The sequence below is a fragment of the Panthera pardus genome, unplaced genomic scaffold, assembly GCF_024362965.1.
Source record: "Panthera pardus isolate Hobbes unplaced genomic scaffold, ASM2436296v1 HiC_scaffold_13, whole genome shotgun sequence".
Classification (NCBI taxonomy): Eukaryota; Metazoa; Chordata; class Mammalia; order Carnivora; family Felidae; genus Panthera; species Panthera pardus.
In genome coordinates, this window is record NW_026526688.1 from 132,807,834 (window position 1) to 132,823,509 (window position 15,676).

Sequence of the window (15,676 nt, forward strand, 5' to 3'; positions counted from 1 at the left end):
GGTGGTTCAGTCAGTTAAGCGTCCAACTTGATTTCAGTTCAGGTAATGATCTCAGGGTTGTGAGATTGAGCCCTGTGTTGGGCTCCACACTGAGCGTGGAGCCTGCTTAAAATTCTCTCTCTCTCTCTCTCTCTCTCTCTCTCTCTCTCTTTCCCTCTCTTTCCCTCTCCCTGTACCCCTCCCCCACTGCTCATGTGCACACACTCTCTCTAAAAAAATACTTCTTGAACAAAAAGATATTTTATGATACATAATCTTCCTTCTTACATAGCTTTAGCTGCTAACCATAGCAAGTAATGCATATAACATGAATCAAGCTCTACTCCCAGCTCTTCCTCAGCACTGACTTAGATTTTTACAGAAAACAATAGTTTCACAAAACAAAATCCAGGCAGATCTTATGAATGTCAGTGTTATTTCTTTTATTTGTTTGACTGGATTCTAGCAGGTTAGTCATAAACTCTTTTAAGAATCTGATGAAAATTGTGGATCTTCTACCCACATGTATCAGCATTTCAAATAACTTTAGGGGGTTTAGGGATATAACCTCCATGAAGTTCAGTTTTAGAGTTCGTTTACTATATATAGGAGGATAGCCTCCAGTCTAGCCCATCATTGGAATTCTTATAGCTCTGATCCAAAGTAAGACACCTAGTGCAGAGTTAGAGCATAGTGTCTGCTCAATAAATGTTAGTTCCCCTGTATTTCATGAGAAATTCCCTTGGTGTTCCATACATTCCCTTTGGTATTAGTGTTATTTCTCTTATGTTCACCAACGTGGATCTCACGCACAGCCATGGAAGTTGACTTGGTCATTCCCATGGCATTAATGTTACTTACTTCCCTTTGGGTGTAGACATGGATCTTCTCCCCATCAGTAGGACATCTTTCATTCTTTTTGCTCATCCAGCATCTGAACCTCCTCTTACATATGGCACATACGTTACCACCTTACATGTCTGGTTAAAAGATAAAATTCATCTTGTGTTGTAGAAACTGAAAATGAAGATACTTTCTTTCTAGGGTCCCTTTACTAGTACATAAGCATTTAGCGTAGGATCTGACAATTTTATGCATCTACCATGGACTTTGAATTGAGAACTTCATTGTGATACAGTGAAGCAGGGCTCATGGAGAATGGTCTCTGGCAGCAGTGACAGCTGGAATCAGTAGTACCAGTATTATTAGCAGCATCTAGAGTCATTGCCATTGATATCAGCAATACAAGCCAGTGTCTAGTGCCTTGTGGCAATCAGTGGCTTCCAGGCTGAATGAGTTCTTCACATTAAGCCATGCTTGCTAAAGAGCTCAGTATAAGCTTCCTTTTTTGGACATCAGTATTGCTAGTTTCTCCAACATACCATGGCATTTCTTTTTACAAAATCTTCAATAGAAATCTTCAGTCTGAAAATACATATATATTTTATGTATATATACGTATATATATACATATAAATTTTTAATGGGAATCTTTAGGGAAAGTAAGAATGAATTCTCCACTAATGTGACTCTCAAAATAACAGGTTTAGGGAAACAAGCCATTAGAAAGTGACTTTCTCAGTCACTTTCTTAGGTTCTTTACATGCTGAGAGAAACTAGAGAATGTAGCATTTCTTTGCTCATTTTTCAAGCAGATAAGACCATATTCATATATTCATGAATGCTCACTGCTTAAAATTTTCAGTGGTTCATCATTGAACAGAAATGGAATCAGACTCTGCTATTTCTTGGATTTTGGTGTAGGATACTTAGCTTTTCTGTGTTTCATCTGCTCCTATTTGTTATATATATATATATATTTTTAAAGTGAGTAGAGAAATTATAATATCGATGTCAAAGATGTTTTTGATATGTATATCATATATGAAAACCTAGCTCTAGGCAAGTACTCACTAATGAGGCTGTTCTCCTTAATCTGGCATTCAGAGACCTTCATGTTGGATCCCAGCTCATCTTTCCAGCAATCTCTTATCTTATCACTTCCCCTTTCTCCTTCTCTCTTCCCAATGCTTTGGTAACACTAGATATTCTTGTCATACATTAACATCCCATGAACAATTTTGTACATCTACTCTTTTGTTCCCTGTGCTTGGAATGTGCTTCTCCCCTGTTTTCTTAGTCACTCCCCAAAATTTACCTCAGTTGTCCCAAAACTTCTTAAACTCTCTAAAGAGGTTAATTACTTCCTCACATGTACACCCTTGGAAATTTAATTAGAACCAGTTAATTAATCCATTGAGCTAGAGAACTCAAATACAAGTATGTGGATGGGCTTGCATCAGAACTCCTGGGATCCTTTTAAAAACAGAATTCTGGGTTTCACTTTAGACCTACTAAATTAAAATCTCAGGAGATAGGATTAGAGAATATTCTAATATTCTCAGCTTTGACATTGTAAGGGAATCGAGCTTATGGAAGGATGGGGAGGGTCAGACTGAAGGTTAGAAAATCTTTCTGATTCTCTTAATAAATTTGTAGGGGAATTCTGATGTACTCCAATGGACACATTTGAAAAGTAAAAGTGCTGATGTACAGTAGTTTCTTTCAAATAATTAAAAAATAAAAGAAATATGTTTCCCTGTAGATTCCAGAGTTTACACAAATGACAGTCTGGGATACCAGCAAGAACTAATGTTAAACCCAAACATTATGAACTTTTGGCATGGCCTTAAGCAATGTTGACAGCTTGCTTCATTTTCTTTTTTCCTTATCTCTAACAGGTATATTTAATAAAATATAAGCAACACATAAAGTAATTTTATCAAAATTCTACCTGAATTATAACTAAAATTTTCATAAAATAATTTAGGAAAATCATTTATTTTAACGGAAGAAAGGAAACTACTATTTAATGTTTTAAAGGAAGAGTTGTTTAATACAGATGTTTCCTAATAATTAATATCACTATAAAAATAAGCACACATTTCTTCTAGATATTATTGTCTTTATTACAAAACATATTTTATGTTGAGGTAACATTTCAAAAGATATTTGGCAAAAATCAATTGAATTCTATGTACACAATTTCGCTATGTGCAACATATGTAAAAGACTCAGAGAATAGTTTTCCAGCATTGCACATAGACTGACTTTAGGAAAAAAATAAAGCTAAAAGTTTTCTATCTATTCAAAGAGGGATCTCTTTCTACTATTTCCCACCCAGCCTTCCATATCATATCACCAGTTGTAAGTGAGGCAGTGTTCATGGGAATTCCGCAAAAAGCATCAAAACAAAGTTTTGTTTATCCAAAATACCTCCTGTGCTGTAATTTGAAAGTGTTTCCACAAACTAAATATTTCATCATATAGGATTCACTGTTGCTTATCCCAAGGATAAACAGAATTCTCTTGTCTTCAATGGAGAAATCTTATGCAGTGCTCCAACTCTAGTGTCCTATTTTGAAGCCCTCCCTGATTATCCAAGGCACAGTTAGTCCCATGTTCTGTGCTGCCATGTATTTTGATCATACCTCTTACAGCACTCACCACATTGCATTGTTATAATTCTTGTTTCCCTCATATGTATCCCTCTTTAGCTTTTGAACTTTATCCCTCTATAAGCTCCTCAGGAGCAAGAAACAAGCCTTAAGCTTCATTATATCCCAGCACCTAGCACAGTACCTGGTACGTAATAGAATCTCAATAACTGTTATGTTAATGAGTTAGTAACTATTTCAGTTGTGAAGCTGTACATCTTTCCTTGCTTCCAGTCTCATTGAGTGTGTTCTGGTATCATTTGACAGTATTTAAACCCCTATAAATTGGTGACACTCTAGAAACAAATATAATATCCAGCATTTCCTTTCAGAAAGAAATGGCCTCTGGTTGTCCTTCTGATAAAAACATCAATAAATTATAGTTAGAATGATTTCCCTATTCCCCAACCCCCAAGACTCCTGTATGTAAGAGCCACTTCTTAGGAAAGCTAGTGATGCTGATGCTGATGCTAATAGCCATCTTGGCAGTCATTGTCATCTTGATCCCCAATGGGTTTGTTGTGATAAGCATCAACTGTTAATTTTCTGCTTTCTATCTCAGTGTTTTTTGACTGACCATCTTCCTCACTGCTTGATTTGCTCTCAGTAGAGTTGCTGTCTTCTTTTGATTTGCTGCTGTCCTGAGAATCACTGACATCATCTTCTTCAGACTGGCTGTCCTGCTCAGACTGGCTTTCTTTACTCTCACTCTCTGCTGAGGCACTGTGAGACTGGAGGCCTTCCTGGCTAGAACTATTCTCGTCCTCAGTGGACTCTGGGCTTTCCTTGGATTCACTGTCATTGAGGCTTTCATTGGATTCACTGTCAGCTTGCTCCTCTCCTGATTCACTTTCTGAACTAGAGGGTTTGTTCAAGCTGTTCTCTTCACTGGAGTCACTATCTTCCTGATCTTCTGAGTAACTGGTGGTATTATCTGGGTTGTCACCCCTGGACTCACTCACTACATCTTCCTGAGATTCACTACTATTTTCTTGAGATGGCAGATCAACCTCTTGACTAGATTCACTGCTGGGGTCTTGTACATTTTGACTGTCTTCTTGAGACTGATTCTCCTCACTGTCTTCTAGAGATTCACTTTTGCTGTTTTCCCTGGATTGGCTGAGGCCAGCATCTTTGGAATTGGCGTTTTCTGTGGAGTCACTCTTGACATCTTCCATTATGTTGCTATCATCAAGGTCACCTATGTCATCCTCCTCAGAAATGCGGGACTTTCTAAAAATTTTCCTCCTCGGATACTCCATTGATTGGCTGTCAACTGAATCCTGAGTGCTTGCTTGCTCATCGCTCTTTCCTTTTGATTCGACACTAGCACTGCTCATTCTGAGGTTGCCTTTCTCACTCCTGATAGTGTCTGGATCATCATTCTGCATTTCCTCATCATCAAACTCAGAGCCATCCCCATGGCTACTATCCCCTTCACTGCCACCTCCAACCCAGTGTTCCTCACTCTCACTATCTTGAGCAAAGCCACCTCCCTCAGACCTGCTCTTCACCTCATTCTCATTGTCAAGGTCCCTGCTGTCACTGGTAGTATCTTGGGCACTGTCTTCCCCTCGCGGTGCACTGTCTTCCCTGGACTGTGTGATGTCAGCCGAGTCTTCATTACTTTTGAGTCTGGAGTTTCCTTCTTGTGTCTCTTCAGGTCCTGGCCCATTGTCATCATCACCAAAAGTGTCATCTCCACTGTCATCTTCATCATCATCTTTATCATCTCCTTCTTTTCCTCCATTCCTAGAGAGGCCACCAGCTGGTCTATGCACATGTTGATGATCATCAAGGCCCTCCTCTGATTCAACACTGTCACTAGGGTCTTCATTGGCCTGGAGTTTGGGGTTAACAAACATGTCAGTACTCCAGGAGCTGATACAGAGGGTATTATCTAGGCTCTTCCTACTTTCTTCTTCTTATGTCCCTCCTTCTAGCCCATGATCAGTTTTACTGCTCAATAACATCTCTACCAGAGGTTAAAGAGGAAGGAAGAGGAGTTGAAACTCAAGTCATTCCATTTTATATAGACACAGTTCACTCAATGCTGTAGAAATTTTCTCAAAAACATTTATAGAAATCACATTTATGAAACTCCAATCATATTGTAAGTCTGATCCCAGGAAGAAACTCAGAGAATTTTTTTTGTACATTAAAGAGGTGGTTTGTAATACTCATCAAATTGTTTGGTTTAAAACAGAGTTTTAAAAAATATTGGGTGATTTTTAAAAGACCCAAATATTTTTTTTTCTCAACTCAGGGGGGAAAAATGTACTAGGGCAGTATAATGAAACCTTTAGCTAAAATGATAGTAAAATATTACAGTAAGATATACATCTCACCCAAACCATATTTATACTTCACCCACACAGGCAGAGTTGCCCGTAGAAGGCTTAGCTAAAAGACTGCAACTAGTGAGACCACCAGGGAAGCTTATTCTAAGTGTGAGCTCAGAGAGATTATCCCCATAAGTCGAACAATTGTATCCTCTACACAGACAAGGAAAGACAGTGAGTCTTCATTCATTATGCTCTAGAAAAATCTGTTCTCTCTACCATACCCCATAGCAGAGCATCCTTGCCAATTTTGTTTTTTTATTTTTCCACCTGCCCCTACTGATCAATGTCTGACTTTCCATTTGGGAGTACAAAATGATGACATGTCTTCCCATTGCTAGATTTACACTGGTGTGCTGGAACTAAGCATCTTTTTAGTTCCCATAATTCACTGGCACATATTGCACACTTCTCAAACTGGGACTATTTCATTTGAGAGCTCAGAGAATATGGAGGCAATAAATCACATCTCCATAAAACGGCCCCAATTCTATGCCTGTAAATTTCTAGACTGTTGCTTTGACAAACCTTTAGTAAATAATGGTAAAAACAAACAAACAAAAAAAAAAAAACACCAAATAATTCATCCTTTAACTGGTTGAGGGTAGAGTGCAACATGGTTCAAAGCTTCAGGGAGAAACCTGGTTCCTGGAATCTCTGGAGCCCCACAGGTTTGAGTTTGGTCAAAATAATAGAAGAGCCAAAAAAGTAATGACATTTAGTCTTAGAAAAATGAAAAAAAAAAGTGTGCATGCAAGAGAAAGAAAGCCAGCTTTTTATTAAAGGGATATAATTATAAACTAAGTCAGCTTTTCTCATTCCCAGAACCACCATTGAGACTGTTTAGACAAGTCATTACTAAAGAAGCTGTTTTATTAAACTTTCTTCAGGGATTTCCTATTCTCTCCTCCAACAAGATACTTAACATGGAGGAGGTCTCTAGACCCAGCAAGTGCTTCATGTGAGCCAGAAGGCTTTCTCTGCCTGATCTGAACTACTCCAATTATAAAAGCAACATTTTAGAGTGATAAATGAACAATTACTTGTCTATCATGGTTTATGACCATTTGTGTGTGTGTGTGTGTGTGTGTGTTTATATGAGCCACAATGTCTCCATTCTGGCCCCAGTGATATATATGGAACGAACATCGGAATTCTCCCACTCATTTTTCTCTTCTTATTTTCTGGGACTATTTAGCTAGCATAACCAAAGGTTAGAAAATATTACATTTAGAATTGTTGCCAGGTAATTTAATCTAACATCATTTCCTTCAACTCCTAAGTAGTCTGAAAAGTTAAGAAAGGTCTGTTTAATTACCTGTTCCTCTGAGCTAACTTTACTTTCTTCAGATGACTCACTGCTCTCCTAAAAGGAAAAAGAAGTTGTTTATTTTTCCTGTTAGTAGTTCCCAAGGAAAGAAAAATATATGATACACATCAGTTGCTTGCGGTTTGGATTTACTGCTGTCCAAATGGCCTAAGGTGATGAGAAGAGTGTTAAAGTAAATTTACTTTATGAGATGTTTATGACCAAAAAATGAACAAGATAGTTACCAAGGGTGGTGTTGGTGTCTGAGCCAAATGACCCTGTAAAAAAAAGGAAGAAAAACAAGTTACTCCTTCACAGATGGACCATGTCTTGCAAATATTTAAAGTCATTTTAAGGGATTTTTTTTCGGTTTCTTGTCATATATTTTACATTTACATGAGGTATGACATTTTGTGGTGAAATGGCAAAAAAAAAAAAAAAAAAGTGAATGTGAGGTGACCCAATGGCCTGGAAAAGATCTTGTGGGAACGTTTTTGTGTTTCTGATACTTCACTTAGAGAAAAAATATACTTTCTTTGAAGCTGGTTGTTCATACAACCTGGATGAAATGTAACATAGGAAAGAAAAACAGCATTGAAGCTTAGAACCTAGATTGAAGTCTCAATTAGCTCCTTGGTTTTGGTTTTATCCCTGAAAACCAACTGTCTGATGTTAGTGCTGAAATTCACATATTCCAGGAAACCCCTAAGTCTTGGGTAAACTGCAATGTTTGGTCACTCTGTGAATTTGAGCAATTCCCTTCACCTGTCCAATGTCAATTTCTTATTTATAAATTAAGAATATTAGCAACAACTGTGCATACTCCACAGACTTGCTGTGAGGATGAAATTGGAAACATCTTGAGAATTTTTCAGTATGATATAAAGAAACAATGCATTTTGAGAACATCACTTTATAAAATTCAGTAGTAGATAAAACTGAATTGAGAAAGCCACTAAACACTTCTTGAATCACATAAGATCACCTCCATGAGGAAAAAAAAGAAAAAAACAACCAAAAACCTAAGTCTGAAACTTAATCAGGGCATAGTTCTGATTTATTTCACTTTTTTTAATCCTGGTGCCTTCTCATCTACACTCCCCCTTTCCCTCAAGCACAGCAAAATCCTCAAATCCCTCCTGGTTCCAAGCTGCTAAGTGATGGTTATGAGCTGCAGAGTACAGCACTGGAGCTGCTATCAACATGTCTTTAACAAGCCTCTCAGCTATGCTAGGCAGGGGTATCTCCCCAGAGGAAGGAGATATAATCACTCTAAGTCTTTGCCCTGTGACTCTGCAGGCAGACACAATGGCAGGCTCTCAGAGATAACTCTGTCAGTTATCATTTGGAATTAAGGGATGAAAGGGAGAGTCAGAGTGGCCAAAATGAAGAAATCAGGAGACTATAGATGCTGGAGAGGATGTGGAGAAACAGGAACCCTCTTGCACTGTTGGTGGGAATGCAAATTGGTGCAGCCGCTCTGGAAAGCAGTGTGGAGGTTCCTCAGAAAATTAAAAATAGACCTACCCTATGACCCAGCAATAGCACTGCTAGGAATTTATCCAAGGGATACAGGAGTACTGATGCATAGTGGCACCTGTACCCCAATGTTTATAGCGGCACTCTCAACAATAGCCAAATTATGGAAAGAGCCTAAATGTCCATCAACTGATGAATGGATAAAGAAATTGTGGTTTATATACACAATGGAATACTACGTGGCAATGAGAAAAAATGAAATATGGCCTTTTGTAGCAACATGGATGGAACTGGAGAGTGTGATGCTAAGTGAAATAAGCCATACAGAGAAAGACAGATACCATATGGTTTCACTCTTATGTGGATCCTGAGAAACATAACAGAAACCCATGGGGGAGGGGAAGGGGAAAAAAAAAAAAAAAAAAAGAGGTTAGAGTGGGAGAGAGCCAAAGCATAAGAGACTGTTAAAAACTGAGAACAAACCGAGGGTTGATGGGGGGTGGGAGGGAGGGCAGGGTGGGAGGGAGGGCAGGGTGGGTGATGGGTATTGAGGAGGGAACCTTTTGGGATGAGCGCTGGGTGTTGTATGGAAACCAATTTGACAGTAAATTTCATATATTAAAAAAAAAAAAAAAAAAAAAAAAAGATAAAAGACCAAATTAAAAGATGCTTAATAACAAAAAAAAAAAAAAAAAAGGGATGAAAGGGAGGAAGACATTGGTATTTTTCTCATGCCAAATGTTTGTGGTACTCTAGAGTGTTTGGTTGAATAAGAGGGAAGATCTGCAGTGGCTACTTTTCAATTAACTAGCAGAAAGACATCTCTGATGAAAGTTCATATAAGAAATCCTGCAATGTCTATTCTAATCTCAGGCAGGGGCAGGACCCCATCTCAAGCCTCTGACATTATCTGGCCACCACTAATAGTGTTGTGCCCAAGCTGCATCATGTGCAAAAGCCAGCAGGAAACAAGGTCATGAGCAAAACACTCTGACTTAGCATAAAATTTTAAGCATTATTTGTAGTTTCAATCTTGAGAACCTACTGGCCTTCTAGACTTGGCCCCTTCCTGAGAGGGATATAACACCCTGATAGAGAATGTGGACTCTGGAGCCAGGGTGACCTGGGTTTAAAGTCTGGCTCTAACACTTACTAACAGTGTAACCTAGACAGACTAGGTTACTCCCTGTGTCTCAGTGTTTTCATGTAAAGCACAGAACAGCCTGGCAATGGTTCTTGAGCCATTCAGAGTCAACACGCAATCAACATTTAGGTGTTATTCCAGAGACTCTGGTATCCTCTCATTCTTCTTTCTCTTCTCACTTTCTAAGACTTGACCTCTTGCCTTCCAGACATCTCCTGGTAAAACAGATCTCTCGTCCTAATCCTTTAACAGCAGTCTTTTTTTTTTTTTTTTTTTTTTTTTTTTTTGAGAGAGCATGAGCAGGGGAGGGAGGGGGAGAGAGAGAATCTTGAGCAGGCTGCATGCCCAGTGCAGAGCATGACATGGGGCTCAGTCTCTCAACAGTGAGATCATGACCTGAGCTGAAATCAAGGGTCAGACGCTTAACCAGCTGAGCCACCTGGCACTCCAAAGAGCAGCCTTGGTTCACTGTCATCCATCCCCTTCTGCTACTGCACACATCCATTATGAAAATAAAGCTAAATGGAAAAATGCCTCCTTACCAAATTATACTATTAAGTTGAAGTCGAAGCATTATATGAACTAATTTTTTTCATATGAACTAGAAATTATAGCCCTATATCTTAGATTATTAAGATATTCATTAAATCATTAGCAGTTTCAACATTTGCAGTGGAGCCAATTTGGTTATACTAATATATTAAATTAAAAATATTTTTTAATCTTATTTCTACTCACCGTCCATTCTTCAGAGCTCTCAGATTCAGTATTATGATACCTGGCTACCTGGAAAATTTAGTATACATGGTTAGCCCACAGAGAAATTTCCAAGGCAGTAGCTATGGACACTTAGGAGCAGTGATAGTCAAATTTTAGCATGAATCAGAATCACCTAGATGCCATGTTAAACCAAATATTGCCACATCCTTAGAGAGTACAGCTCAGTAGGTCTGAGGCAGGACCTGAGAATTTATATTTCTAACAAAATCCTACTTGATGCTGCTGCTGTTCAGGGGATGACACTTTGAGAACCATTGATGATGAAGAAAAACGAGAATCCTAGCTATGTGAATAAACAGCATAAGGAATAATTCAGATGATATTTTAAAGAAAACAGCTTCCTAAGAAACTACTGTTTTCATCTAGAGCCAGCCATCTGGCTTATAGCCAATGCAAATTGTGGGATCTTAGGTATAAATGATCTTTTTTCATATATCTCTGCCCTGATACTTACTGGGAGAGCACAGGACAACCCCCAAAGGAACAAAAGCAGGATGCTGGTCTTCATAGCCGGCAGTGGCAACTCTGCCTGTGATGAAGGACAGAAGATGTTTTCCTTAATGCTAAAGAAATATAGCTTTAACTTTTTGACATTTTCTTCCTATTGAAAAGCACAGCTCATCCAAATGTCCATCAACTGATGAATAGATAAATAAAAAGTACTGTATCTATACAATGGAATATTATTCACCCATAAAAAGGAATGAAGTACTGATACATGCTACAAAGCAGAGGAACCTTGAAAACATTATACTGAGTGAAAGAAGCCAGGCACAATATTGTATGATTCCTTTTGTATGAACTGTCCCAAATAGGCAAATCTATAGAGATAGAAAGGATGTGTTTGCCCAGGACTGGAGGAGAGTTTGAGAGTGATAGGTTAAGGAATGAATTTTGGAGGTGATGAAAATGTTCTAAAACTGATTTTGCTGAAGGTTGTACAGCTCTATGCAATGGCTAAAAGTTAATGACTGTACACTTCAAGTGTGTAAAGTATATATTGAATTATATCTCAGTAAACTGGTTAAAAAGAAACCTCACTTCTAAGAGACAAATTGGAAATACTTCAGTGAGAAGGTCTATAAATGCTTCTTCCCTAACACACAAAATAGGACAAATAGAGGAACAAGTAAAGAAAGAGGAATCGAGAAATTTCTGATCAATTCACTTTTATGATAATTATGCACATTATTGTGGCACAGCAACCTGGCAAATATACACCTAAACCAAAATGTACTGATACCATCAATAGGTCATCAGCATTTGTCTATATACATACACACATTGGTTCTCAGTCACATTTATAACTTTGAAATAATATTTAAACAACATAGATTGTTTTTGCCTTTTGTCTTCCTGATCTACAGAGGTTTACTATGGCAGCTTACATAGTACAGCTCCAGAAAGCTCTTAATATCTACTGTGCTACAATTGGTCATATATTACACATAGATTATACTAAATTCTTTCATTTAAATGACTAATTCAGTCATTTGCATTACTGAAGGATCTCAGGAAGATTAGAGCTTTGGGATGTACTTGTGAAGTACGCTGAGAGAAACATGCCAAATCAAACTGTATTTTCCTGAAGGGTGGCTTCATTTCACACCTCAAGAACTGGTGGTTTGGAAAACAACTTGTTCTGTATCTAAAAATAGATGTACTACATGCTAATGCAAAAGGTTTTGAAATGATCTAAAGGAAAAATAATTTGCCCAGCACTTGTTAGCCTTGTAGTTGCCCTAATAAATTAGTCAGATGGATTTCCATACATTTTGTGCAAAATCCTGCAAGTTTATTTCAGACTTCACTTTTGTTTTTAAGATACTCTGAATGATTTTAATCTCCGATCTAAGAAATAAGAATACATTGCTCACTAATGTCTGGATATGCTGAATAATGTCTGTAACATTGAGCTCTAGAAGTCATCTAATCTTATTTTTTAATTCATTCAAGAAAACAGTAGAAATCCTAAGGAAACTGAGAATGTTGCTCATTTCTACTTTCAGCTCAAATGGTCCAATAGATTCTCCCATTTTATATCATGAGCATTATCTCACTTCAACATAGTTGTTCTCCATTTGTGTTATTTTCTTTATTCTAATTCAGCATAGTTCATATTAGTCTTTGTGTTTTGATATTTTTAGTTCTTTTTCAAATCCTCTACCTAAAATTAACAGAAAACATATGAAAATGCTCAACTCCATCTAAAACAAACCTAATTCAAAAAGATATTCCTTCTGAAGGAAACTGGAATATCTTGCATCCCAAAATATGCTTTCTTGACATAAAAATTATTTTAAGCTAAAGGCCTTTGGGAAACAGCAAATGCAAGAAAGATGCTCTGATCCTCCTTTATCTTCCTGAAAGCAAGAAACTCCCATGTGAAAGTTGGCTTCACTATACCAAGAGGAAGGAAGACATTCTCATCCTGAGAGAAGAAAGGTTAAGGCTGAGAGAAATCTGTACAAACCTTGTTAAACTAATCTTGTCTTCCTAATCACTTCCCTGTAATTTACATCCCAGCCCAAAGCCCTTTGTCTTGTCAGTTCTTTACAGGTGTATTGTTCCTTTATCTAAAAGGTAGAAAAGCCTTCTGTGGTCACTCCTTCAGGTCTTCATTCTCTTATGAAGGCTCTCATGGAGATGTAAAAATGTTAATGAAACATGTTTGCTTTTCTCCAGCTAATCTGATTTATGTCAGTTTAATTCTTAAACCCAGCTGGAGACCCTACAAGAGTAGAGGAAAATTTTTCCTCCACTCTATTTCCCCTTAGTTCCCACAATCAAAGTTTTTTTGTTTTTTGTTTTGTTTTGTTTTTTTTAAGTTCATAGGTTTATTTCTTAAGGAACATTTCCCTTAAATGTGATATTCTCAAAATAACTACATGCTAATGGTTTTGGTGTCACAGGTCGAATGAAAATTAGATTGTTCACCATTTTAATTTTCAAAGTGAAATTTGAATAGGGTGATAATCTCTAATGTTCTTCTGAAAGCTAGCAATATTCCAGACTTGATAAAGGCCAATAGAGTTCTCCTCTTGTTTTTGTTTTGTTTTGTTGATTCTCTTTTATCTAAATAGGAAAAAAAAAACTTAAGGGATGCCCTAAACTAATGAATGTTGTGTATTTTTGCAAAGAAAGTATGTGTTTCCAGTGTTCAAGTTTCTTAGGGATAGAATATTACGAAACATAAGAAAGATGCAGTAACTTGCTTGTGCTTCTAGAAATACCATTTAGCACCCTGACCTAAAGCAATAATTTCCTGAACAAAAATAAAAGACAGCCTGGGGTCCTGTAAGAGCTGAAGTTGCCTCTCATAGAATATATAGTCTGCCATCAAGCATTAAAAGAAGTCAGATCTTTAACCCTAATTTAGGCTTTCAATTAGAGTTTTTTATTTTATTTTTTTAAGTTTATTTATTTATTTTGAGAGAGAAAGCACAAGTCGGGGAGGGGAAGAGAAAGAGAAGGAGAGAGAGAGAATCCCAACCAGGCTCTGCACGGTCAGCATGGAGCCTGACGTGGGGCTTGAACTCACAGACCATGAGATCATGACCTGAGCCAAAGTCAAGAGCTGGACGTTTAACTGACTGAGCCACCCAGGTGCCCCTCATTATTACTTTTTTAAAATAAAATGGAATTTGGCCAGGATATGATTATATCAGGATTTCAGAGAACCAAACAAATAAGGCAATAAAAATATCAAATCCTTCCAATTATATTTGTCTTGAGGTCAATTACAATCAATCCCACATCATATGCCTTCAACCACATTAAAATAACTCCAAGGTGCCCTAAAATTCAAATTCAAATTTGGAAGGTGTCTAAGCATTTGAGGCACATTGGTCCACATTACCATTTTGGGGTAGGTAAGTGGACTAATGCCCTTAGAAAACTGTTCACACATTTTAACCAACCAAGCACATCAAAGTAGGATAGTGCATTTGGCCCTCAGGTAAACAGAAAGTATGGTTCACTAGAAGCTATTGCTCCTAAAGAAAAGACAGGTTGCTTGAAGTACTGCTATTACACGTGGGATTTTCTAGATGTAACAGAGAATGCATTGCCTGACCACAATTCCCATTTTCTATTATGGAAGACAGACACTTCTGATATAGATGAAGTGGAATAAATGCAGTAAATAAAAATACACATGGATTGGAACATATATTTCTTAAGTCTTCTACGCTAGAAAATGTTTTTAGAAGATAGTTATACTCAACATTTTATTGCATTCTGTTTGCAAGGCATGCTAACACAAATACCTAAGTAGACAATACAAAAATATTGTAATTATCACATCCTTGGTTTATTTCAGTAGTCTTAGCATCTTCTTTCAGTTACTCAGTTCATAATGAATATTATTGGATACTATCTAGATGAATAGCATTAAATGATTTTAATTTAAAAGACTATATTTTGGAAGTCCTGCTAGTCTACTTTAGATTCTTTCATAATGTTTTGTAGGCCATGAACGTCATTATATCCATAAAACCTAAATGTAAAATTTTGTTTTGCTAATTAAAGCTAATCTTCAAAATGACTCTCCATAGGCCTCCTGAATGCAGAGGTCTAATTAGAGTAATATAGAGAACATCTGGTTCTATTGACTTAACATGTCACTTGAATATCATTATTTGCTGTGGCATAAACATCAGGCACAAAACTGGGAATCATTTTAACCCAAGGCTCAGCTCTCCCCATCTTTCTTCTGCATGGCATAACGCCTCTCAACATGTATACATGTTTAATATTTTCCAAACATAGCAGAAGTCATTTTAAAATTTTTCAAAAATGAAAATTTCTTACCCTCTTCAGTTCACAAAGACTTTTCCCCAAAAGTCTCAACAATGAGTCTGAAGTTCTCACAGAGGAAATCTGTGCCCAGTGAAGCCACTCTTGTGTTGATGTTCTGATGTTCACTTCTCTGATGGTGCAGGAATTTAAACTCTGCTTCAGCTTTTCATAGCCAATCAACCTCAGGCAGGGGGTGACTGACATCACAAGGTGTCACCGGGACTCCAATACACCCACACTTCCTCCAACTTGCAGAGGCAGATTTTCCCTAAAAAGCTCTTGTGGTTCCCAAATGACTAGACTAGTTTCCATTAAATTGAAGATCTTCCTAAAGCTTTATTTTGAT

At 37.4% G+C, this 15,676-nt stretch overlaps 1 protein-coding gene across 1 annotated transcript; it reads right to left on the bottom strand.

The window, feature by feature from the left end:
• Positions 1 to 2,873: 2,873 nt before the first annotated feature.
• Positions 2,874 to 15,475, bottom strand: DMP1 (dentin matrix acidic phosphoprotein 1). Its single transcript, XM_019464822.2, has 6 exons — positions 15,343 to 15,475; positions 10,985 to 11,059; positions 10,489 to 10,536; positions 7,373 to 7,405; positions 7,137 to 7,184; positions 2,874 to 5,317 (listed from the first exon to the last, which is right to left on the bottom strand). The coding sequence occupies exons 2-6, from the start codon at positions 11,036 to 11,038 to the stop codon at positions 3,947 to 3,949; spliced, it is 1,554 nt and encodes a 517-aa protein (XP_019320367.2). The 5' UTR covers positions 11,039 to 11,059; positions 15,343 to 15,475; the 3' UTR covers positions 2,874 to 3,946.
• Between the last annotated feature and the right edge of the window lie 201 nt (positions 15,476 to 15,676).